The sequence below is a fragment of the Antechinus flavipes genome, chromosome 2, assembly GCF_016432865.1.
Source record: "Antechinus flavipes isolate AdamAnt ecotype Samford, QLD, Australia chromosome 2, AdamAnt_v2, whole genome shotgun sequence".
Classification (NCBI taxonomy): domain Eukaryota; kingdom Metazoa; phylum Chordata; class Mammalia; order Dasyuromorphia; family Dasyuridae; genus Antechinus; species Antechinus flavipes.
Genome location: NC_067399.1, coordinates 366988729 through 367015559, shown reverse-complemented (window position 1 = coordinate 367015559; position 26831 = coordinate 366988729). Strand labels below are relative to the sequence as shown.

The 26831-nt window shown below is 31.4% G+C and overlaps 1 protein-coding gene across 3 annotated transcripts in view; it reads left to right on the top strand.

The window, feature by feature from the left end:
• The window catches only part of KIF3A (kinesin family member 3A), a 69633-nt gene that overhangs the window by 16228 nt on the left and 26574 nt on the right, over positions 1-26831 (top strand). Inside the window, exons 6-11 of one of the 3 annotated variants that reach the window (XM_051978239.1) lie at positions 478-617; positions 850-1047; positions 15991-16165; positions 18686-18784; positions 20268-20339; positions 22927-22935. In XM_051978239.1, coding sequence (XP_051834199.1) covers positions 478-617; positions 850-1047; positions 15991-16165; positions 18686-18784; positions 20268-20339; positions 22927-22935 — 693 coding nt within the window. The remainder of the gene's footprint in view (positions 1-477; positions 618-849; positions 1048-15990; positions 16166-18685; positions 18785-20267; positions 20340-22926; positions 22936-26831) is intronic. The other 2 variants (XM_051978238.1, XM_051978237.1) reach the window with 2 other exon arrangements.

Below are 26831 nucleotides of genomic sequence, written 5' to 3'. Positions count from 1 at the left end.
CTTAAGTTTTGTAATATCTTCTTGTAGGTTACTTCTTCCTGAGTTTATGAAATGGGATCTTAGACTGAGATTGTTACTTTGGGGTAAAAGGAATATAATCTTAATGCTTTTTAAAAGCACAGTTTAATTAGTTGGCATGTTGAATTTTTATGTACAATGTAACTTTTTAAACTGACACTTTGATGAACAATGAATGACATTTGCGATTAAAATTAAGTATTTTGTTTCAAAATTTTACTTCCAACATGAATGGTAGAACAGATTTTTTCATATTGAACATCAAAACCCTTGACAGATTTCTAATAATGATATTATAAATCCATTGTTCTCTGGGTAATTCAGAAATGTGGCTGTCTTTTGTTTTGCTATATATCTAATAAAATTATGTATTTTAAATTATTATTTAATAATTTTATTTGTGTTTTTGAGATAAACTTGAACATTACCTTTTTTAGTGATTTTCTTTTTATATTAAAGGTTCGGTTGGTGCAACCAATATGAATGAACACAGTTCCCGTTCCCATGCTATATTTACAATTACCATTGAATGTAGTGAAAAAGGTATTGATGGAAATATGCATGTTCGGATGGGCAAACTACACCTTGTAGATCTTGCTGTAAGTATTATGATGCTGTTTGAAAAGGAGATTTTTCTCTGGTAATTTTAATAGATCATTCCACTTCAATTTTCAAAATTCCTTAAACAAATGAAAAGAGTCAGTGATATAATTTACTTCTTAAATTTTTCAGATTTTTGTTCATTTAATTTTTCAATGGATAATTTTTAAATTTCTCGTTTTCTCCTGAATTTACTATGTTATTTCATGTTAACTCCTTTCTTTTCACTAGGGTTCAGAAAGACAGGCAAAAACTGGAGCTACTGGACAGCGACTGAAAGAAGCAACAAAAATTAATCTTTCACTCTCCACTCTGGGTAATGTCATTTCTGCCTTGGTTGATGGAAAAAGCACTCATGTACCCTATCGAAATTCAAAATTGACTCGTCTTCTTCAGGATTCTTTAGGAGGAAACTCAAAGACCATGATGGTAAGAACTAGATGATTGATCAGTTTGACTCAGTCTTGATTTATACATAACTTTTTGATTCAGTAGTGAATTTCATTTTACAACAGGTGAATAAATGTATCCCCCCTTTTTTAACCATGTGTTCAATCTTTGTGAAATTCCCTACATCTATTGGTAATAGTGACAGAGTCTAATCTCATTCTCTCCTCATGACTTGGGATATTTAAGTTCTTGGTGCAGTGTACTTTTTTTTGTTTTCCAAATTTAATTTAATTTTATTTTTAGTTCCAAATTTTCTTTCTCTACTCCTCTTCCAGCCATTAAGATTATAAAGAATAGAATTCATTACATGTATATAGAGTTTTATAAAACAAATTTCCACATTAGTCATATTCCAAAGGATAAAAAGCAAGAAAAAGAAAAGAAATATGGAATGTGTCTTGAATTTTCATGTCATCCTTGTGTGGTGCATGGCAATTTTTTAGTATATGTGCTGCTGAAGTGAACATAGGCTAACTTCTTAAAGATTATGACTGCAAAGCATAAGTTCTAGCATGTTCTACACTGATTAACTTTTATATGATCTTAGTGATAGAATCTTTTGGAAGAACAATCTAGAAAGTACATCATAAATAGATTTGTCATTAGTTAATGGACAGTTCTTTGGCAATGGCTACTCATAAAGCAGAAAATAATTAATGTGGTCCTCAGTCCTGCAAATCCCCTTTCCATAGTAATGATGGTAGAGTGGCTTAAAAAGAGCTATGAAGAATCACTGTTTTTAGAACATCCATAAATAGAGGGGTAGGCAGTATGGTCCAGTGTATAGACAGCTAGTCTTGAAGCCAGTAAAGCCTGGCTTTTGACACATGCTATGAAACCTTGTGCAAATCACTTTAACTTCTCCTTCTTTAGACAATTCAAGATTTAATTTATAAAGGTGTTGACCTACATTGGTAGATTTAATTTGCTCACCTGGGTAATTCAGAACAGAGGGAATTTCCTCACTCTGCTCTTGTGAAATCACAGGGTCCATTCTTTAGTCTATAAACCTTAGTAAATTGGTACTCTAAATGTGGCATCTTTTTCCTATGACCAATAAAATCAACCTGCTTTTAGAATAAGTATTTCTAATTTTGTGTCATGGATTTCTCTGGCAGTCTAGTGAAGACTATTGAATCCTTTTTTGAAGAATAACGTTTTCAAATTAATAAAAAGATAAAGGATTATAAACAAAGCCAGTTATTTGCTGAAATATTTGTAAATTTTTTACCATAAAATTTCATAGACTCCATAAGTATCTATCCATGGATGTTCTGGAACTTCAGGTTAAGAGATTCTCTTTAGAAGGAGAACTTTAAGTCCTTTAAGAAGAACTAAACCATGTCAGTATTGGCATTCTTTTTATTTTGAACTTGATCATCACTAAACAAGTATTTCAGTATATTAAAAAGAAAACGGAATGTTATAGGTGAAAGTGAAGTTTGATTATGTATAGATTATAGCATTCAGAGAGATCACATATATTGTCTCTGCATTTTAGGATATAAACAGTTTATGCTTTAATTCTTTTTTTTTTATTATAGCTTTTTATTTACAAATTATATGCATGGGGACTTTTACAGCATTGACAATTGCCAAATCTTTTGTTCCAATTTTTCCCTTCCTTCCCCCCATCACTTCCCCCAGATGGCAGGTTGACCAATACATGTTAAATGTATAAATTAAATACAATATAAGTATACATGTCCTAACAGTTATTTTGCTGTATAAAAAGAATCGGACTTTTAAATAGTGTACTATTAGCCTGTGAAGAAAATCAAAAATGCAGGTGGACAAAAATATAGGGATTGGGAATATAATGGTTCTTAGGCATCTCCCAGAGTTTTTTCACTGGATGTAGCTGGTTCAGTTCATTACTGCTCCATTGGAACTGATTTGGTTCATCTCATTGCTGAAGATGGCCAGGTCCATCAGAATTGATCATCATATAGTATTGTTGTTGAAGTATTTATATACTTCTCCTGGTCCTGCTCATTTCACTCAGCATCAGTTCATGTAAGTCTCTCCAGGCCTTTCTGAAATCATCCTGCTGGTCATTTCTTACCGAACAATAATATTCCATAATATTCATATATCACAATTTATTCAGCCATTCTCCAATTGATGGGCATCCACTCAATTTCCCGTTTTTGGCCACTACAAAGAGACCTGTCACAAACTTTCTTGCACATACAGGTCCCTTTCCCTTCTTTAAGATTTTTTTGGGATATAAGCCCAGTGGAAACACTGCTGGATCAAAGGGTATGCACAGTTTGATAACTTTTTGACCATAGTTCCAAATTGCTCTCCAGAATGGCTGGATGTATTCACAATTCCACCAACAATGTATCAGTGTCCCAGTTTTCCCACACTCCCTCCACCATTCTGCATTATCTTTCCCTGTCATTCTATATACTTTAGATCTTTATGATTGTTTATCTTAACTTTTTGTGTTTTTCTTGCCTCTTATGTTTCTGCTTCAAAGTTTCTACACATCTCTGGTCTTTATATCATTAATGCTTGGAAGTCTTCTCTTTCATTAAAGGTTCATTTTTTTCCTTCTGTAGGATTATACTCAGTTTTTATGAGTATATTATTCTTGGTAGTATCCTTTGCTTTCTAGAATATTGTTTTCCAAACTAACTGATCTTTCATAGTAAGGGCTCCTAAGTCATGTGTGATCCTGACTTTGTGGATCCTTGGCACTTGAATTCTTTCCTTATGAGTGTGTTTAGCTTTATTTCTTTGACCTCGAAGTTCTGGATTTTGACTATAATGTTCTTGAGAAGTTTTCATTTTGGGATTTCTTTCAGGTGATTGGTAGATACTTTTTATTTTTTCAGCAAATATTTATTTATTGTTAATTTTTCCCCTAATTACATGTAAAAAATAAACTTAAACTTTCATTTAAAAATTTTTTTGAGTTCTGAATTCTTTCCTTTTTTCCCTCCCTTCTTCCCGATTGAGAATTCAAGCAGTTTGAGAATGCAAGCAGTTTGATATGTGTTATACAGTGCAGTCATGCAAAACATATTTCATATTGTGAAAGAAAATTTAGGAGGCCTGCCATATTCCTTTTGTGACACAAATATGCTGATACCCAAACCAGTAAGAATCAAAAGAGAGAAAGAAAACTATAGCCAATTTCTCTGATGAATGTAGATGCAAAAAAATTTAAATAAAATATTAGCAAAGAGAAGATACCAAGGTGTAAGGTAGGACTAATTTATTATTAGGGAAACTACCAGCATAATTGACCATATCAATAACAATACCAACAGAAATCATGTGATTATCTCAATAGATGTAAAAATAGTCTTTGATAAAATACAGTAACCATTCCTATTAAAAACACTAGAGAACGTATGAATAAGTGGAGTTTTATTTAAAATGATAAGTATTTCTTATCTAAAACCATCAGCAAATATTATATGTAATGGGTATAAGCTAGAAGCCTTCCTACTACAATCAAGAGTAAAGCAAGGAAGCCCATTATCACTACTATTATTTAATATTGTACGAAAAATGTTAGCAGTAGTAATGAGAAGAAAAAAATTGAAAGAATTAGAATAGGCATCGAGGAAACAAAACTTGACTCTCTGCAGATGATATGATGTTACACTTAGAAAATCCTAGAGAATCAACTAAAAAACTACTTGAAATTATTAACCACCATTACATCTAAAATTATAAATAAAGAAAACTGAGGAAAATTGTTTGCAACAAGTATTTCTGATAAAGGCTTCATTTCTCAAATATATAGGAACTGAACCAAATTTATAAAAATACAGATCATTCCTAGATCAACGAATGGCCAAAGAAATGAACAAGCAGTTTTAGGACAAAGAAATCAAGCTATCTTTATGAAAGCTATACACTTATCAATGTTGTTGATGTGACAAAAAAGGAAAATGATGGATGTTGGAGATGATGTGGAAAACTGGGACACTAATGCATTCTTTTTAAAGCTTTTGATTTTCAAAACATATACTTAGTTTTCAATATTCATCCTTGCAAAACCTTGTGTTCCAAGTTTTTTCTCCCTCTATTCCCCCAATCCTCTCCCCTAGACAGAAAGTAATCCAATATATGTTAAACATGTGCAATTCTTTTATATATTTCCACAATTAGGCTGCACAAGAAAAATCAGATCAAAAAGGAAGAAAAGAGAGAAAACAAAATGCAAGCAAACAACTAAAAAAAAAGTGAAAATATTATGTTGTGATCCCCACTCAGTCCCCACAGTGCTCTTTCTGGTGCAGATTGCTTTCCATCACAAGACTATTAAAACTAACCTGAATCACCTCGCTGTTGAAAAGAGCCACATCCATCAGAATTGATCATCATATAATCTTCTTGTTGCTTTGTATAGTGTTCTTTTGTTTTTACTCACTTCACTTAACATCAGTTTATGTAAGTCTCTCCAGGCCTCTCAGGTCATCCTGCTGGTCATTTCTTATAGAACAATAATATTCCATAATATTCATATACCTAATTTATCCAGCCATTCTCCAAATGATGGGCATCCACTCATTTTCCATTTTCTTTGCCACTATAAAAAGGGCTGCCACAAACATTTTTGCACATGTGGGTCCTTTTCCTTTTTTATAATCTCTTTGGATTACAAGCCTAATAAAGATATTGCTGGGTCAAAGGATATACAAAGTTTGATTGATAACCCTTTGGATCTAATTCCATATTACTTTCCAGAATGGTTGGTTCACCTCCACCAATAATGTATTAGTGAACTAGGTTTTCCACATCTCCTCCAGCATTCATCATTATCTTTTCCTGTCATTTTAGCTAATCTGAGAGGTGTGCAGTGGCACCTCAGAATTGTCTTAATTTGCATTTCTCTGACCAATAGTGATTTAGAACATTTTTTCATATGACTAGAAATGGTTTTAATTTCTTCTGAAAATATCATATCCTTTGGACATTTGTCAATTGGAGAATAGCTTGTAGTCTTATAAATTTGAGTCAATTCTATATGTATTTATCAGAACCCTTGGATATAATTTACTCCCCTAGTTGACTGCTTCCCTTCTAATCTTGTCTAAATTAGTTTTATTTGTACAATGACTTTTTAACTTAATGTAATCAAAATTATCCATTTTGCATTCTGCAATGTTCTCTAGTTCTTCTTTGGCCACAGATCTTCCTTCCTTCTCCACAGATCTGAGAGGCAAACTATTCTTTGTTCTTCTAATTTGATTATAGTATTACTCTTTGATTGTTAACACATTTTGACCTTGGTATAAGGTGTTAAGTGTGGTCAATGTTTAGTTTCTGCCATGCTAATTTACAGTTTTCCCAGCAGTTGTTAAATAGTGAGTTCTTACTGTAGAAGCTGGGGTCTTTGGGTTTGTCAAATTCTAGATTGCTATAGTCATTGACTTTTGTGTCTTACGAACCTAACCTATTCCCCTGATCGATTACTGTATTTCTTAGCCAGTACCAAGTGGTTTTGATAACTATTACTGTATAATATAGTTTTAAATCTGGTATAGTTAGGCCACCTTCATTTGCATTTTTTCATTAATTCCCTTGAAATCCTTGACCTTTTGTTTTTCCAGATGAACTTCTTATTGCTTATTATTTGCATTATTTTAATTAATTAATTTGCATTATTTTAACTAATTAATAAATGTTTATTATTTTTTCTACTTTTGTAAAATAATTTCTTGGGAGTTTGTTTGTTATGGCACTGAATAAGCAGATTAATTTAGGTAGACTTGTTGTTTTTATTATATTTTCTTGGCCTGCCCATGAACACTTGATATTCTTCCAGTTGATTAGATCTGATTTTATTTGTGTGGCAAGTGTTTTGTAATTATATTCATATATAGTATAGACTCTGAAATATTTTATATTATCTACAATAATTTTAAATGGAATTTCTCTTGTATTTCTTGTGGCTGGACTTTATTGATAACATATAGAGATGCTGATCAATTAATGGATTTATTTTGTATCCTGTAACTTTGCTAAAGTTGTCAGTTATTTCTATAGTTTTTTAGTTGGTTCTCTAGGATTCTCTAATTATATCATCATAACATCTGCAGAGTGATCATTTGGTTTCCTCATTACCTACTCTAACTCCGTTAGTCTCTTTTTTCCCCCTCTCTTTGCTAAAGCTAATATTTCTAATACAATATTGAATAGTAATGGTGATAGTGCACAACCTTGTTTCATCCCTGATCTTAGTGGGAATGGTTCTAATTTATCCCCATTACATATGATGTTTGCTGATGATTTTAGATAAACACTACTGATCATTTTAAGGAAAACTCAATTTATTCCCATATGCTTTAGCATATTTAATAGGAATGGTTGTTGTTGGATTTTATCAAATGCTTTTTCTGCATCTTTTGAGAGTCATGATTTTTGTTAATTTGGTTATTGATGTAATCAATTATGCTAATAGTTTTCTAATATTGAACCAGCCCTGCATTCCTGTTATAAATCCTACATGGTCATGGCATATTGTCCTGGCAGTAACTTGCTGTAATCTGTTTGCTAATATTTTATGTAAAATTTTTGCATCAATATTCATTAGGGAAATTGAGCTATAATTTTATTTCTCTGTTTTGATCTTAACCTGGTTTAGGTATCAGCACCATATCTGTGTCATTAAAGGAATTGGGTAGGGCTTCTTTCCCTATTTTTCCAAATAATTTGCATAGTATTGGAATTAGTTTGTTCTTTAAATATGTGGTAAAATACACATTTAAATTCATCTGGCCCTGGGGAGTTAATAGGTTGGTTAATTTCTTTTCCAAAATGGGACTATTTAAGTAATTTGTTTTCTCTTCTGTTGATCTGGGCAGTCTATATTTTTGAAAGGATTCATCCATTTCACATTTAAGTGATTTAATATCAAATTTATAGGCATACAGTTGGTCAAAATAGTTCCTAATTATTGCTCTAATTTCCTCTTCATTGGTGGAAAGTTCACCTTTTTCATTTTTGATACTAAAGTTTGATTTTCTTCTTTCATGTTTCTAAACAAATTAACTTTTAAGGTTTACTTATTTTGTTGGGTTTTTTTCATAAAACCAATTTTTAGTTTTGTTTATCAGTTCAGTAGTTTTCTTTCAATTTTATTAATCTCCCCTTTTATTTTCAGAATTTCAAATTTGAATTTTTAATTGGGGGTTTTAATTTGTTCTTTTTCCTATCTTTTTTTAGTTGCATGCCCAATTTATTGATCTTTTCATTCTCTATTTTATGCGAATAAGCATCTTGTAAGTAAGATTACTTAGTTTCCAATTAACATTTGGTCTCTTTTTTCCCTGACTCTTTATTACATGTAGTTCTTATTGCATCATGATCTGAAAAAGATGCATTTACTATTTCTGTCTTTCTGCATTTGATTTTGAGGTTTTTAGGCATATTTTTAATACATGATCTGTTTTTGTGTAGATTTCATGTACTGCCAGGAAAAAAGTGTATTTCTTTCTATCTTCATTCAGTTTCCTCCAAAGGTCTATCATACCTAACTTTTCTAAAATTCTATTTACCTCCTTATCTTCTTTCTTATTTATTTTGTGGTTCTGATACAACAAATTCCTACTAGTATAGTTTTTTAATCTAATTCTTGCAGCTCTCTTAACTTCTTTTCTAAGCAACTTGGAAATTATCCTACTTGGTATATATGTTTAGTATTAATATTTCTTCATTGTCTGTGGTACCCTTCATTAGCAAGATGTAGTTTCCTTTCTTACCTTTTTAAAGTAGGTCTGTTTTTGCTTTTGCTTGATCTGAGATTAGGTTTGTTATCCTTGCTTTTTTTACTTCAGCTGAAGCATGATAGATTCTGCTCTAGCCTTTTACTTTTACTCTGTATGTATCACTCTGCTTTAAATGTGTTTTTTGTAAATAAAATATTGTAGGACTCTGATTTTTTTAATCCAGTCTGCTATCTGCTTCCATTTGGGGGGGAGAGTTCATCCCATTCACATTCATAGTTATGACCTAACTCTATATTTCCCACCATCTTTTTTGCCTCAAATTATATTTCCCCAAGTTCTATTTTTCTCTTTCCCCTGTTCCCTCCTCCCCAATGTTTTGCTTGTGAACACCACCTCTCTCAATCTGCCCTTCTCTTTTACAGCCTCTCCTCCATTTCTTTTCCCTTTCTTCTTTTAATAATATTCTTCCTTTTATCACTTCCTCCTTTCCTTTCCCCTTTCTCCTCCTCCTTCTCTGAGAAGATGAGATAAATTTCTATATTAAACTAAATAGGTCTGATATTCTTTCTTTGAGTAAATCAAATGAATTAAGGTTCATGCAATGTTCTTCCCCCTCCTTTTTTCCCCTCAACTGTAATAGGTCTTTTTTTGCCTCTTCATGTCATATAATTTACCCCATTTTACCTCTCCATCCCTCTTCTTTCAGTAAAATCTCTTTTCTATTTGTAGCTTCTTTTTTATATCATCATCATAAAATCAAATTATATATATACCCTCTAAATATACCAAAGATAGAGTTTTCAAGAGTTAACTTTTTTCTATATAGGAATGTAAACATTTTAACCTTTAAAAAACATAATTTTTTTCTTTCCTTTTATATATCTCTTGAGTTTTGTTTTTGAAGATCAAATTTTCTGTTCAGTTCGAGTCTTTTCACCAAAAATGAATGAAAATCCACAATTTTATTGAATATCCATCTTTTCCCCCAAAAGATAATGCTTAATTTTGCTGGATGATTGATTTTTCACTACTGTACAAGTTCCTTTGTCCTCTGGAATGCCATATTCCAAGCTCTTTGATCCTTTAAAGTGGAAAGTGCTAGGTCTTGGGTTATCCTGATTATGGCTCCTCATGTTTGAATTGTTTCTTTCTAGCTGCTTGCAGTATTTTCTCCTTGATCTGATAATTCTGGAATTTAGCTACGATATTCCTTGGAGTTTTCATTTTCAAGTCTTTTTCCAGAGGTGATCAGTGGATTCTTTAAATGGCTATTTTATCCTCTGGGTCTAGGATATCAGAGCAATTTTCTTTTTCTTTTCTTTTTTAGTTTTGTTGAGGCAACAACATAGCTAGGAAGTATTGAACTCAGGTCCTCCTGACCTCAGGCCTGGTGTTCTATTCACTGTGCCACCTAGCTGCTCCATATCAGGGCAATTTTCCTTGATAATTTCTTGAAAGATGTTGTGTAGGCTTTTTTTTTTTTTCCCCATCATTGTCTTACCTGGATCTGTTTTTCAGGTCAGTTATTTTTCCAATGAAGTATTTACCTTTTCTTCTATTTTTTCATTTTTGGAGTTTTGTTTGGCTGATTCTTGATGTCTCATTGAGTCATTCATTGTCTTCCTTTTGTTCAGTTTTAATTTTTAGTGCATTATTTTCTTCAGTTAGCTTTTTTATCTCTTTTTGCATTTGGCCAATTGAACTTTTAAATGAGTTATTTTGTTCATTGGGCTTTTTTCCCCCCATTTCAGAGATTCAAGGAGTTGTTTTCTTTTTTCATTTTGCCAAAACTATTCTTTAAGGAGGGATTTTCTTCAGACAATTGCTTTGATTCCTTTTCCAGTGCTCTCATTTCCTTTCCCTATTTTTTTCTAACTCTCTTTTAAGATCCTTTTTGAATTCTTCCAAGAGAACCTTATGAGATGGAGACCAATTTATATCATTCTTTGAGGGTTCATCTGGAAATGTTTTGCCTTTAGTGTCTTCAGGGTTTGAGGTATGTTCTTCTCTGTCTCCATAAAAGCTATCTATGGTCAGTGCTCTTTTTTTGCTCATTTTTAATGGTTGAAGTCTGCTCTTAGCACAAAGGGGAGATTGTCCCAAGCTTCCTCTATAGGCAACAGCAGCTTAATGCTGCCCTGGGGCTGGTACTGTCAGTGCTGGGTGGGCATAGCCAGGTCTGGCATTATGCTGGGGTTCAGGCACTCATTATTTGCCTTCTGTAGTTACATTTGGGGTCTCACAGTTAATCTGCTGATTCATTGGCTTCTGAATCAGGACAGAGTAACAAATGCTGCTGTATTTTGGGTGGTAGCCTCCCACTAGATTCCCCCAGCATGCAGAATGCCCTGGATATCCCTACACTGTACTGTGCTGCACTAGCCTGCAAGCTCCTCTCACCACCCCCACCCCCACTGCCCAATTAAGACTAAACTTTTCCTGAAGTTCTTCCAAAATATCTTCTGCTGGAAATTTGTAATACTCTAAATATTTGTGGATTCTGTCACTGCAAAACTCATTCAGAGGCTTGATCTGCTGTTAATCTGAGGGAAGCTAGGAAGAACTCAAAGATCTTTTTATTGTACTCTGTAATGTTGGCTCTGCCCTGGACACTAATGAATTTTGGAATTGTGAACTCATCCAGTTATTCTGGAGAAAGATTTGGAATAATGCTCAAAGGGCTATAAAACAATGCAGACCCTTTTATTCAACAATATCTCTGCTAGATTTGTATCCCAAAGATATCCACAAAAAGGGAAAATGAACTATCTGTACAAAATGTGTGTGTGTGTGTGTGTGTGTGTGTGTGTGTGTGTGTGTATGTGTGTGTGTGTGTGGCAGCTCTTTTTGTAGTGGCTAAGAATTGGAAATCCAAGAGATGTCCATCAATTGGAAATAGCTAAACAAGCTGTGGTATATGATTGTAATGAAATATTATTGTACCATAAGAAATAACAAGCAGGATGATTTCAGAAAAACCTGGAAAGGGTTATGCAAACTGATATATAGTGAAGCAAATAGAACCAGGAGAACATTGTATATAGTAACAGCAATAGTATTCGATGAATAGTGAATGACTAAACCATTTTCAGCAATACAATGATCCAAGATGATTCCGAAGTGTTAATGATGAAATATATTTGAATATAGACTGAATAATGAATGTTACTTTTCACTTTTTTTTCTTTTAGTTGAGTTTTCTTGCACAAAATGACTAATATAGAACTGTTTTACATAATTTCACAGAATTGCCTATATCTGCTTACACCGGGGGAAGAAAAGGAAAGGAAAACTTTTTTTTCCTTCAGAGCCTTAAGTTTTTTTGAAACTTAAAACATTAAATAAAATTATTTTTTAAAATTTAATTTAAATAAATTATTTAATTAAAAATATTATTAAATATTTTAATTTTAATTTAATTTAATAAATTTTAATTTATTTTAATATAATTTACAAATTATATTTTTAATTACAAATTAATTTTTTAATTTAACCAAAAACTTCAAAAGAAATAAGGAAAGAAAAAAGTATGTTTTGAAATCTACATTAAGGCTCCCCCAATTCTTATTTTAGAGATGGATAGCATTTTTTATCTTTTAAGTCCTTTAGAATTGCTTTGGGTCATTATATTGCTAGAATAGCTATGTCATTCACAGATGAGCATTATGAAGTATTGCTGATACTTTATACAGTGTTCTCCTGCTTCTGCTCATTTCATTTTGCATCAGTTCACATAAGTTTTTCCATATTTTTCTGAGAGCATCCTACTTGTAGTTCTTATGGTACAGTAGTATTTGATCACAATCATATACCACAACTTGTTTATCTTTTCCCCAATTGATGGATATTCCCTCAATTTCAAATTCTTTGCCACTATCAAAAAAGCTGTTGCAAATATTTTGCATATATAGGTCCTTTTCCTTTAAAAAAAAATTGCAATACAGAACTAATAGGTGTTGGTCAAAGGATCTGCATGGTTTTATACACCTTTGGGCATGGTTCCAACTTGTTTTACAGAACAGTTAGATTAGTCCACACCTCCACCAACAGTGCATTAATGTCTCAATTTTCTTACATTCCCTAAAATATTTATCATTTTTCTTTTTGTTTCGTATTAATCAATTTGATAGAATTGTTAATTTCCAATTCTGTAATCAGTAGTGATTTTTAGAGCATTTTTTCATATGACTAAACTATTTGTTCATATCCTTTGACCATTTATCAGTTGACAAATTGCTTCTATTTCTATAAATTTGACTCAATTCTCTATATATTTGAAAAAAGAGAAATCGGAGAAACTTATCATAATTTTTTTTCATGATTATGATTACTAAGTATTTCCCCCAGCTATATTTTTCTTTGAGCCTCAATTTTTGGATGTTTCAGAGTAATTTTTTTTCTGGATTTCCCTCTTAAGCCTTGCTTATTATTGTGGTATTCTTTTTTTCTTTTTTCTTTTTTCATCTCTCAGCCTACTGATTTTAGATTTTGAAAGTCAGACTCTTCAACTTCTGGAGGGAAAATCATCCTCATAGGAGGCTATTCCTCCTGTTGCTGGGTTTTTTGGGCATTCTGAATGTTGTGCCATTCCAGACTGTTAGTGATAACTTAGGCTGAGGATCTGGAATGTTTCAAAGGTCCCAAATTGTTTGATCTAGGGTAAAGTCTGATCATTGCTACTGTGGTCTAAATCTTTCAAATTCCTGACCTGGATTTGGGCCTGAGCAATAGGAAAATGAATTTGTCCTTTTTGGAAGTTCAGTAGCCTGCCACTAATAGCAAAAATAAGCAGTTGTCAGAGTAGGCTAAAATTTGGAACTGAGACCTTGCTCCTCTTCTGGAGTCCAAGTCGCTCTGCAACTATTAGCTCCTGGACTTGCTTTTTGCTTGGTTCACAGCCTGGGTTCCATGATCACTTTCAACTGGGAAGGTTCATCTCAGGGCTCAAGTCCTCTTCTCAGTCTGTCCTGGATCTATTACCCAGAAATGAGTAGTGAATGACAGAATTGCCAATTATCAACTCTTCTGCATTCATATAATTTAGACCCCTCTAGAATAGATCTGGGACTTCTTGCTTCAGTGTACAACCCCTTCCTGTGCATGGTGTGTATTTGGTCAAATCATGTTCTTATTGTCTGCACACTTCTATCCCCTTTTGCCAACCTGAGCTAGAAAAATTTCTCACTGATTTTTTTCTTTGATTTCTCAATCAGAACTTGGCCTTGATACATTTTCTAGGTTATGGGAGTTTTAGGGTGAGGGGAATCACTGCTTTTCTTGTTAACTTTGCCATCTTGGCGCCCTATCACAATTGCTTTTTTTTTTTTTTTTTTTAAGTAGTTGTTGAAGTCTGTTCAATCAGCAAAATACTAGATATTTCTATAGAAATCCCACCATTGATTGGTTGGACCAAAAGTCAAAATGTGAATCAGATCAGAGGAAAGGAAATGAAGTTAACCGTTTCTTACAAAAAATACAAAATAGTCTCTATATTGAGGAGGTCAAAAGGGCCTAAAAATTATTTTAGCCAGCAAATACTTGCTCTGAATGCCACATATGAAGACAGTATCAGAAGAGCCCAGCTTCTTCATGTAAAATCATTAATAAAACATCATGGAGATTACAGAAAATTACAAAGAACCTCATAAAATAACAAAGATGAAAATATGTTTTAAATTAGTCAATACATCTTGTGTATTCCACATGCTGTGCTAAGCACCAGGGATACAAAGAAAAAAAATGGAATGCCTCCTGCCCTCCAGGAGCTTAGGGAAGACAATGGATACATAAATAAGCATATATTAAGGAAAAAAACTGCAAAGGTAATTTGATTAGAGTTTAAGTGGAACTACTTTGCCCAAGAACATTCATAAATGCAGCTAGTAGAAAGACAATAAATGGAAAATTGAACATATTTGTCATCATTTCTATAATAGTCTTTGTTTTTTGTGAAAACAGAACCAATCCTTTTCGACTGCTAATACCTCAGTCCCTGAGGCAGTTATGTTTAAGACAAAGTTGGAAAGAGTGGCCAGGCTAGTCCAGAGATAGTGTCTAGGAGATGGGAACAATAAGTGGTATGGTCTTGAAAGCATCAAGAGATCTTTTTGCAAGTTATTTTAGGGAGGAGACATATACTTAAAGAATGGAAAATAAAATATCACAAGAAGCTTATTGAGAGGAAGTCATTGTTTACTTACTATTTTCTCATGTTCAAAAATTTGTATGCAAATGATTGATAAGTTTATCAATGGTATCCTTAATGAAAATAAATTAAAACAAACAAGGTTTCTCAAATGATTACAGTACAGCTTATTTTTATAGCCACATGGTTAACTGAAAGGTATAGAGAAAATTAGATTCATTTATGTTTACTTGTTGATTATTTAAAAAAAACAAAAGCAAAACAGGCCTCTTCCAACAAGGACCCTTTATTGTGCATGTGTATATAAAATGCAATTACAGAGAAGAGTCAGTTCAGCAAAGTTTTTCATTATTAAAATTGAGCAACCCATAATATGAAGTGATAAACACTTCAGTATTTCCTAGAGGCTTTGCTACTGTCATTCAGGTCCTACAAAGTTGTATATAAATAATATATTGGAAATTGTGCCGTGCTTTTAACATTTGCAAGCTGCTTCCTGCTGCGTCACACCAATATTTTTCCATATAGTTGTAAATCTTAATCACACTTTTGGGCAACCCAGTGGTAAATGGAGAGATGGATGTTGGGTGCAAGATGGCTTAAACATATTAAGAATGACTCTACAAAATGTGTAATAATGGATATCACTTAGGAAATATTTTATTTGAAAAGGAAATGGGACAATTTATGTAGACAGAATGAGTGATAATAGGTGTATGACCCAAACATTACACTACATATAAAGAGATCTAAAGAAAGAGAATCTATATTTTGGATGATTCCTCTTCCTGGTCTCTGAGCAAAAATGAAAAAAAATCCGATAACATGATAAGTGTTATGATGTGAAGCAGGGGATATTATTCATCTTGATGAGATGACAGATTTGTTGATACTTTAAAATATTGATAGTGTAACTTTTTAACACGTTGGAAACAGATAAAATGCTATAAAATTATAATTTTACAAATTGCTTACAATTTGTAACTTATTTGCTTTCTCCAAATCTGGTATTAATAACAGTAAAATTTTTTATTATATGTGTCAAATATCAAATAACTGGTTTTTGTGTTCCTACTATAATAGTGTGCAAATATTGGGCCTGCAGACTACAATTATGATGAGACTATTAGTACATTGCGATATGCTAACCGTGCCAAAAACATTAAGAATAAAGCTAGAATTAATGAAGATCCAAAGGATGCTTTGCTTCGCCAGTTTCAGAAAGAAATAGAAGAACTCAAAAAAAAGCTTGAAGAAGGTAATTACATTGTTTCTCATATGGAGCTTGGCATTTTAGAATATCTATTGAGAACTCTTATACAAATAACATTAAATAGTCCTTCATGGGGCAGCTATTTGGTGTAGTAGATAGAGCATCATCCATGAAGTCAGGAGGAGTTGAGTTCAAATTTAGCCTTAGATACTTAACACTTCCTGGCTGTGTGACCCTGGGCAAGTCACTTAACCCCAATTGCCTCAGCAAAAAATAAAATAAAATATTCCTTGAAAGTTGAACTGAATTACACTGGAGATTGACCCTTTAGAAAACATTTCTAGAAGTTTCAGTAAACATTTATGCTCTTTTATACTTCTATAATACACAAGAAAAATAATTTAATCCTTGTTTTTCAAATTGATATGTATGTTAGTTGAAATAACTATTTAACACTAAGAGATAACCCTGTGATGGTTGTGAGCTTTTTTTTTTTTTTTTTTGCTTGTATTTACTGTAAAAGTCTTCAGAATTTTAAACTTCTATGGTATATACATAATGGAAAATATATTTATGGCTTTGAATAAGATAAAACTCAATTCTTAGTTATTCTTGATATTGAAAAAACAAAAACATGAATTTTAGCCTGCATAGCATATATTCCAGAAGTTCTTTGCATTTGACTTTGAAAAATATTTTTTATACTTAGATTTGAATGTAGGTGTAACCCATCAGGTGTGTTACATGATGTTAAGGATTCTCTTTCCAATGTAACCAAACTATATTCTGAAAACCATGCTCCACTAGGGAACTTGTCCTTTCCATCATTGATTTTTTTTTTTTCTCTTTTGCTGAAGCAATTGGTGTTAAGTGACTTGCCTAGGGGCATACAGCTAGGAAGTGTTGACACTTGTCTGAGGCTAGATTTGAACTCAGATCCCCTGACTTCAGGACTGGTATTCTATCCACTGCACCACCTAGCTGCCCCAGCTCTTTAATTCCTTTTTTTTTTTTTTTTTTTTTTTTTAATTATTATAGCTTTTTATTTACAAGATATATGCATGGGTAATTTTTCAGCATTGATAGTTGCAAAACGTTTTGTTCCAACTTTTCCCTTCCTTCCTCCCATTCCCTCCCCCAGATGGCAGGTTGACTAATGCATGTTAAATATGTTAAAGTATAAATTAAATACAATATATGTATACATGTCCAAACAGTTATTTTCTAGCTCTTTAATTTCTTAGTCTCCTTTTACTTACTTTGCTCTTCTCTGCAATTTTATACTGAGAATAAATGTTTCTGTAACTGATGCCAAATTATGATCTTTTCACATCTTCCTGGGAAGAGACCAGAGATTAAGCATTCAGGTTTCACATAAGGCTTTTTTTAAATCAAAGAAATATGAAGGAATTGAGCTATTTGTTTATAGTTGTTGATATAATTATATCAACTAATAAGAATCAAAGATATCAACAAAGCAAATATCTTGTAGAAAATAAGCTATATGTAAATTTAGAAACAGGATTTATGGGATTAAGGCAGCCATTTAGCTAGTCTGTCTTCAAAAAATACTTACAAGAAGTTCAAATTTTTAATTTGACCACTAGATGGTATTTATAGCTAGTATTCATAGCAATTCTTTGTGTCTAAAATTCTAGAATTCTGATAAACTATAAATAAAATCTGTGTTTATATGGAGCACACCTAGCTATGCCAGTTATCGATTAACAAGTATTTATTAAGCAATTAATTGCTATGTGCCAGGCATTGTTCTGGGCACAGGGAACACAAAGACAAAAATGAAATAGTCCATACTCTTAAAAAACTTCTGTTCTTTTGGGGAAGCAGATATGTTCAGAAATACATATAGGCATGGGAGGTAGCCAGTGCAAAGGCTATATGAGGAATAGTAGTAAGTCTAGTTTAACTTGACTGTAAAGTGTAGAAAGAGGAGTTACAGAACGAAGATGGAAAGATAGGTTGGGGCCACGTTGTCAAAGGATTTAAATGCCCAATAGGAATTTATATTTGATATGAGACTTAAAGCAGGAGGACTAAGTGGAGTTTATTTAATAGAAGAGGGACATGAGCAGACCTGTATTTTTGGAGATATATGGAAGATAGATTAGAATGGGGAGAGACATGAGGCAGGGAGACTAGGTAGGCTATTTTTAATAATCTGGAAGATAATGAAGGCCTCAACTAAGAAGATGGATGTATAAATAATTTGAAAAGGGGTTGGATGTGACAGTTTTTGTAGAAGTAGGAATGATGAATTTTGGTAGTTGATAAGATATGTGGTGTTAGAAAGTGTCAGGAGCTAAAGATAATTCCAATTTTTTGAACTCAGAGACTGGAAAGATAAGGAATCTTTAATGGAACTAGAGAAGTTCAATAAAATTTTTGTTTTATTCCTTAGAAGGTAGTTGCACAGTATTACTTGCCTTTGTATTTAAATCCTATTACATGCAACAGATAAATGCATGTTGTAGGTATAGATAATACCAAAATAGCCTGTGAATTAGAATACAGTATCAAAGGCATGTTAAATATGTTTCTATCCAGGGGAAGAGATTTCAGGTTCTGATATCAGTGGATCAGAAGATGATGAAGATGAAGAAGCTGAGGTTGGAGAACATGGAGAAAAAAGGAAAAAAAGAAGGGGTAAGATGTTTTAATAATAAAATTTATAGAAACAAAGTTGGTCGCTTCCTTATACTAGTTTTTGTATGTTACATGCATGTAATTTTTTAATCATCTTGTGTGTAACAACTATTTTTAAGAAAAAAAAATCAAGTAGAGATTAGGGAAATATGCTATATTGGAATAGCTTTGCATGTTTTTCCACAGTGATTTCATGATTATGGCAAGTTGATCTACATATTATAATACTGAAACATATTGACTGGCATCAATCAAAAACCCCATATATAATTTTCTTGTTAGACTTTATTGTTACTGATATTCTAGAAGATGTGCCAGTTTTAAATATTACATGATTTTAGCTGAAACCAATTTTGATTGAACTTTCTAACTGTTCTGTGGAAGCCAAGGTTTTTTTGTTTTTGTTTTTTTTTAATAAAAATAATTAGGATTTGTGGAGTATTTTGTAAGCAAATAGTCTTTTAGATATATTTGTGAAAATCCTAAATGCTTTTACATTTTAAATATGTACATATTTAAGTTTATATATGTCTTAATTCCTTTCTCCTTTTATAATTCTAAAATTCAGCTGAACCTGGCATTTGTCCCCAAGGGCCTATAGTACAGGAAGTGAAAGGTTGGTTCCTAGAATATGAAATAAAACAAAAAAAGAGAATTTTTTTTTTTGCTTCTTCTATCCCAAAACTTTCACAAAATTTATTTTGATCATTATTTCAAGCTTTTTTCCTTCCCTTAATCATATTGATAAATATAAATTCAACTTTATCCTAGTTTCCCTTCATCATTAAAATTATGTTCTTTCAAATTTTTATGAATTTTTCAGACATAAGGGTGGAAAATCTTAATTTACTTTTTATTTTTGTTTTTTAAAAAATATAAACTAACCCATTTAATTCTAATACAGGTAATGTGTGAAAATGAATTCTATAGATAGTAATTACTTTTTAAAAATGAGAATAATTTCCTTCCTGAAAAATTGAAAATTTTTCAGCAATAGACTATGAAAATGAAAATCTGTAAAAAGTTCTAGATTTCACAAACAGTGTTTCTGAAGTGAGAAAGAAAAGACAGAAACACTGTTTGACAAAATGAAAGTTAATAAGTTAAAATAATTTTGGTTTTGTATTTACTAAAACTTGGTTCTTTTAAAGTAATCTAGAGATAGTTAATAGACTGAGATGTCAGAAGTGGCTAATCTCCATTCCAGGTTACTGAATTAATATGTTTAGGTGAGTAATGAGTATTAGTGGATTACTAAATGGGTTGTTTTTCTAAGGTTAGTGTTACGATGTTTTGGTATTATGAAAGTATAGTGAATGATATTTCTCTGAGACTATTTTTAAAGAAAAATATGTAGTATAGTCTTAAAACACTCATTAGGTCTTTCACATTCTGTATTCTTAACTGAATTTTTCTCTGTGTTTTCATTTTCTTGTTTTTTCTTCCTTTGTTTTTCCCTTGGGCTCATTTCTTTGTTTTCCAGGCAGTAGCAGGAGCAGTAGTTCAGATTCTACATATTCTGTCGTAGAGAAACCCTTGGATAAATCCTTGACTAGTGAGTGGGAGCTCCTAAAATCCTCTAACAAAGCTTTGGCCTTACTTTTGTGCTTCATATTACAAATGCTGCACTGCTCCCTGTCATAAAAAACAAACAAACAAAAACAACTATCTGAGGATTTTTCAGTAGACTAAAGCATGCAGGGTTTTTTCTTTTCTGATAAACTTCCAGTTAAATAATAATATTAAACTTATTACTAAGTTTAGTTTAAGAGTTATCTATAAATTCATGTTTTACAAATGAAATAATGTAAAGAAAACTAATAAGTTGTATATAAAGATTAATTTGTTAGTTACCTCTTCTGTATTAGTGGGTTGTTTTATTTACATAATTTGTCAAAGTAATCTGAAATTGAAAATATATTAGAACTCCCATTATGACTTAATTTATTAATCTCTTGTACTAGTAAGCCAAATCATGTCTGTAAAAGCATAATTGAGCTTATTAAAAGCAACCTGTTAGTGTTTTAATCTTCTGAAGAATTCTACCAAACTTAGCTTTAGCTCTAGATTAAAAATGAGAAGAAATGTATAAGAATTCTGAAGCTATTTAGAAATGTATATAAGATGATCTTGCTTCCTCTGACATTTAGTTTAAAAAACTTTCTGGTAAAAAGCAACTTACGTGGACACAGATCTCTGATATTACTTTGACAGTTTGGTATAAAAGAAAAATGCTGAAACAGACTTAGAGCTGTGGAATAATTTGTGCAGAACCTATTTAGACTATACATAAAGAAAGCTGTTTCCTTAAACAAAAACACATTTGATTTACTTTATTTCAAGAAAAATTCATAGAAAAGAGAGAGGGAGCAGTGCTTTCTCAGACTAGCTTGCAGTTTACTTTTAAAACTCTGTCTATAGATTTAACTTTTTCTAAACTAATTAAAAGACTGGATAAATGTTCTCATGGTAGTAGGTCTCTGCTAAAAGAAGTATTTCAAGAATATTGAAATGCTCTTTTTTTGTTAACAATTATTCAGCATTTTGCCAAACCAAAAACATTAGCACCTCTTTTTTTTTGGACTAGTATGTATAAGAGTGATTCCTTTTATACTAAATAATGATATTATGCATTATCACAAAATAAAATAAAAAACATCATCTGAATGGAAGGCCACAATTTGTAATCTTAATTTCATTTGATTGAAAATAATTTCTTTGCTGGATTTAAAAATAGTAATTTTAATGAAATTAGGCATTCATCAACTTGATTATAATTTATTTTTGTACTTAGCCTCTGTTAAATTCTTTTTCCAATGTCTCTTAGTGACATGGAGGCATCTTGGGATTCTCAAGGCACATACCTATTGAGTATGAGTTCTGGCAGGTTCTACCAAAATGTAAAGGGTTTGGAGAGGCTTATCAGATGATTAATTTTTTAAACCATCTCCTAGGGCAAATAATGATTGTAAACTGTGTTGATATTACACCAACAAAATTGAAGTCCTTGAAATACTCAAGTATGTGTCTAGTACGTTAGATTAACTTTTTCCTCACAAATTTATACATTGAAAGGTTTTCCTTCCAGTTAAACGATAATATTAAACTTAGTGTTTTTCCCTCTTCTTTAAAAAATTAGATTCATCTTTTAAGTTTTTAATACTTAATTAACTGATTAAGATTGACTTCTGTAGTAACATTGTAGCCATTACAATTAACAACCCACTAATATGCTGAGTGTAAATTTGATGACTTGTGACATAGGGTTTTACCTTTCTGTAATATTCTTCTGAAACGTAATTGGACAAAATTGTATAGATAAATTTTGAAAAATTGAATCATTTTTTAAATGTGCATCAAAAATAACTTGAAATCTTGGTGAGACAAAGAATCTTTTCTTAATGTAAATGACTCATAAGCTAATATTTATATTTCATAAATTTCAAATATCTGATTTTCTTCAAGTAGAACACACATTTGGTCATTATCCTGCCAAGGAACATTAAAATTTTGAATTTATAGAAACAAAGTGTAAGTAAAATGGGCAGTTTTCAATAAACATGCAATTTTGGATTATTTCTGGGCATTTATCTTAACAATTTCTTTCTTCATGTTTAATATAGGTACAATCACATAATCCTAAATTTGATATTGGTGACCATTTTTGATAAAGTGAGCTGCTGAAGTTAATAGATTTTTAAAAAAATTATAAGCTTAAATTATTATTCTCTCTAACCCTAATTAAATCATAACAGTTAACTGTATATACAGGCATACACTGCATAAAATTGTGCCCAATACAATACTGTTTTGTAATAATGATAATATAATTAAATCCAACTGCCAATTATCCATGCATAATAAATATATCTGTAATATTGTTCCTTTAGATAGTAACTGTCTCTTATAGATTTGTTTTACTTTGGGAACATGAAAGATGTTAATGGGGAGGTATACCTGGAACCTTATGGGAATCTCTTCTTGCTTTGGTAGTTATTTTATTTTTTTCTATAGCTACAATATAGATTAATACCTTTACATATTTTATTGTTTTATAAAAAAAAATAATGTTTCTTTTTTTCCTCCTCATCTCTATGCACATGCTTCCTGTCTACGATTTACTTACTTCTGCTTATTGCAAGATCAAGCAGGTTGGTGTGATTGATTTGCACTCCACATGGTACAATTATTGATCTTGTAAAGGACTTGTTCAAGTTAATTTTTTTTAATTGAGAAGAAATTACTGACAATAATTTATTTTGACAAGGTAAGTATTTGATATTTTAATTTTTTCAGGGAGAACTTAAAATCTTTTTTAAGCTTTTGATTTCTAAATTCTTAATTCAATAAACCAAATTTATATTATAAATGTATAAATATTATAACCAGCTATATTTTTATTTTTCCTAGGTAAGGAGGGAGTAAAACACTGTTAATATTTTAATTTTTATTTCCATTTTTACTTCAATTGAATAAACATTTAAGCAAATGCCTACTATAAATTATCACTCCAAGTGCTAAATTAAAGACAAAATAAAATAATCCTTGTATTCAGACATTTTACATTTTATTTGAATGAAATTCTTTCACATGTCCACCTTAATAAGGGTTAGGAACTATACATGTGATTTGATTGATAATGGTAATCCTACATAAGTAAATTCTTTCACCTAATGTAAGTTGGTACCTTCTCCACAACTTATTGTCTTAGAAAGTACCTCCTCCCTGCAGAAAAAAAAAGAAAAACACTAGACACTCCTTATTTTAATACTGTACAATATAGATTAGCACAAGACTTTTGATAACTACATTTAAAATTTCTAAAATGCATCTTGACTTAAAACAATATGATGCTTGTAAAAATTTATGCAGGAAAGTGATCAGAATTCTTTCTTCTCTGCTTGAGGACTAATGATTTAAATTTTGACACTGAAATTAACTTTGGCTGCAGTAATCCATTATTAAAAAGGGACTTAAAAAAAAAGATGAATACATAAAATTCCTTGAGGAAAATGTTATATAGAACACAATATAACTCAAGTTTGCACTACCGAATGTGTAGTTGAGCAAATTACCTGGATGATTCATATTTACTTATGAAATTCATGTAATAATGATAGTTAATCTGAAGTACCAATATTATTTTTCCCCTCTGATAGCATGCATTTACTGGAATATAAAGAAGGTATTAAAAGTTTTTTTTATTTCTTAGTTTTCTTCCCTTGGAGTATATTTTAGTTTATTTAGTTACAAATTTAAATATTTTGATAGGTTTTGAACTGGACCTTTACTACTATCTATCAAGCTTGGGATGTATTTCTCCTCTTTGTTCTGGGCATGCACTGAATTTTTCTTTAAAATATACCTTGGGAAACAATCACAGATTTGAATTTTGGAAGTAAAATTAGGAATACAATATAATTTCCAAACTAATTTTTGTTTTGTGCCCAGTTTATATTTGTGATTTAAACACATCCCTATGATTTATGTCTATTTCATTTATTTGATTTTATATTTATAAAAATTATGTGATTGATATTTTAATTTTTATTATAGAAAGACAAATAAATATCCTATAGACTTAATAAAATTAATACATTCCCAAACATTGGTCATATTACTCCCTTTTTACCATTAATATTTGTCCTATCATGATATTCTTTATATCAATTAACACAAATTTCATCTGATTCAAATTTTAATCTTCTTTTATATGTTAATACTCTGCAACTCTTTCCCCATCATTGTTTCTGAGAAAAAGGTGATAAAAATGTTGAAATCCTTGAAAAAATTCTTTGGAATTAGGAGTTACTTTATAAAAATGAGTTTTTAGCCTTTTGGAATTCATAAAGTTAAGTTAAGGTGACTAGACCAAAGAGGTCAATAGAAGTCACTTCTTAATTTTAACTTCTGGACTGCAATTAATCACACCACACCAGAGCATAAATGATTGGATCAATACTATTATTTAATTTCTTATTCATCCTGTTTGTGCTACTGCTCAGTAGAATTTCTTTTTGAGCTGTATGAAATGTAGAAATAGAATGCCATCTTTGTTTTAGAGTTTTAGAATTTTATATTGATTGCTAAACTCCTTTTCTTGAGATCCTGGAGACTAAAGATATTCTTTAAACTTCCTTGAAGAAACCAGAGAAAATGTGTGTAAAGACATGCACCCTGTGCAATGATATTTTACCTGTATTCTCTATAGTATTTTTTTCTTAGCAGAGGTGATTTGACTCCGGGTAGAGAGGTCAACTGTTTAATGTTTATATACTCTATTTGACATTCTTTCTGTGGAACTTTGGGGTAGAAATCAATGATAGTAAGCATTTAGGAGTGCCCCAAATCAATCTTCAAATACATTGTATTTATTGTCTGAAGGAAAACATTTCAAAGTTGTGTTACTTGAATTGGATTTTTTATTTTCATTTTCACAAGAAACTTTGTAACGTTGATTTTAATTTTCTTTCTCTTTAGTTTTTTTTTTTTAATTAAAAAGTATTTTTCATTCTAATTCGTTTTATATAAAGCACTGCATTTGAAGTCAGAGCATATCTGGATTTTATTCCAAGTTTGCTTTTTACTGTTACTGTTATATCTCAAGCAAGTTATTTGTTTCTTGGGCCTCAGTTTCCTTATATAAATGAAGAGGTTGAACTCTCAGGCTCTTTAAGAATCCTTGGAACTTTATGAATCTGTATTTGGTTTTTTTTGTGTTTTTTTTTTTCCCCCTGAGGCAACTGGGGTTAAGTGACTTGCCCAGGGTCACACAGCTAGGAAGTGTTAAGTGTCTAAGGCCACATTTGAAATCGGGTCCTTCTTACTTCAGTGCTGGTGCTCTATCCACTGTGCCACCTAGCTACCCCCTTGAACCTATATTTTTTAATGCTCACATTTTATATTAGTCATTTAAGAAGGTCTAAAAATACTAGTAGTAGATTATATTGATATAGCATTTTTGGTTTAAAATAATAATTCCCATTTGTTTCTCATAACAACCCTATGAAGTTGATCATTGAAGTATTACCATTCCTATATTAATGATGGGAAAACTGAAGGTCATAGAAGTTAAAAAGTGATTTAAGTAATTAGGCTCTTGTGATTCAATCAAAATGTTGTGATTCTAATGTGTTCTTTCCATTATACCATTCTGTCTATCTGGTAAGTTTAGTCATATTAATAAGTCAGTTACTGTGAATGTATGCATATGCAGTGGAAGTACTTATAGAATCATATAACCTTGAAGTTGAAAGGGAGCATTAGAGGCCATCTAGTCCAATACTTAACAGAAATCTCCTTTGTATCATCTGACAAGTAGTTATCTGGCTTTTGTTTGAAGACATCCACTGGGAAGGGAACCTGTATATATTACATTTTTCTATAACCTAGGGGGAGAACATAGTTCCTCCCTTTAAAAAGTTATGCTCTCTAAATTCCAAATCCAGTGTTATTTTAATTACATTTTACTGTCTGTGTTTTTCTCATTTTCTTCTTTCTTTTTTTTTTTCATTGTCTGTCTCACGTTAACCATGTATAATATTGTCTTCATTGAAAAGTTATTCAATATTTTAAATAACCAACTTAAAACATTTGTAACAAACCATTAATAAGTTGGAGAGTATCATCAATATAAAATTTATTTACCATAAGCTGTTTTAAAATATATATTGTAAACATACAGAAAACTTTACATTTTCATTAAACAAGTTCAGTTGATGGTTAGAAAAAAGTTTTAAAAATATTTAGTTTTGAAAAACTAGCTAGTTTTTAAATATAATAGCTTTTTATTTTCACAATATATGCAAAGATAGTTGTGATCCACATTCAGTCCCCACAGTTTTCTTTCTGGATGCAGATTGCTTTCTCCGTCATAACTCTTACTGGAATTGGCCTGAATCTCCTCGTTGTTGAAAAGAGCCACGTCCATCAGCTAGCTAGTTTTTGTATTGGTTTACATTGAAATATAATTTAGCAAGTTATTTGTCCAGGCTAAATTAAGAAATTGCTTGGAATTATTCCTTATGCTAAGATAAGGAATTAAAGA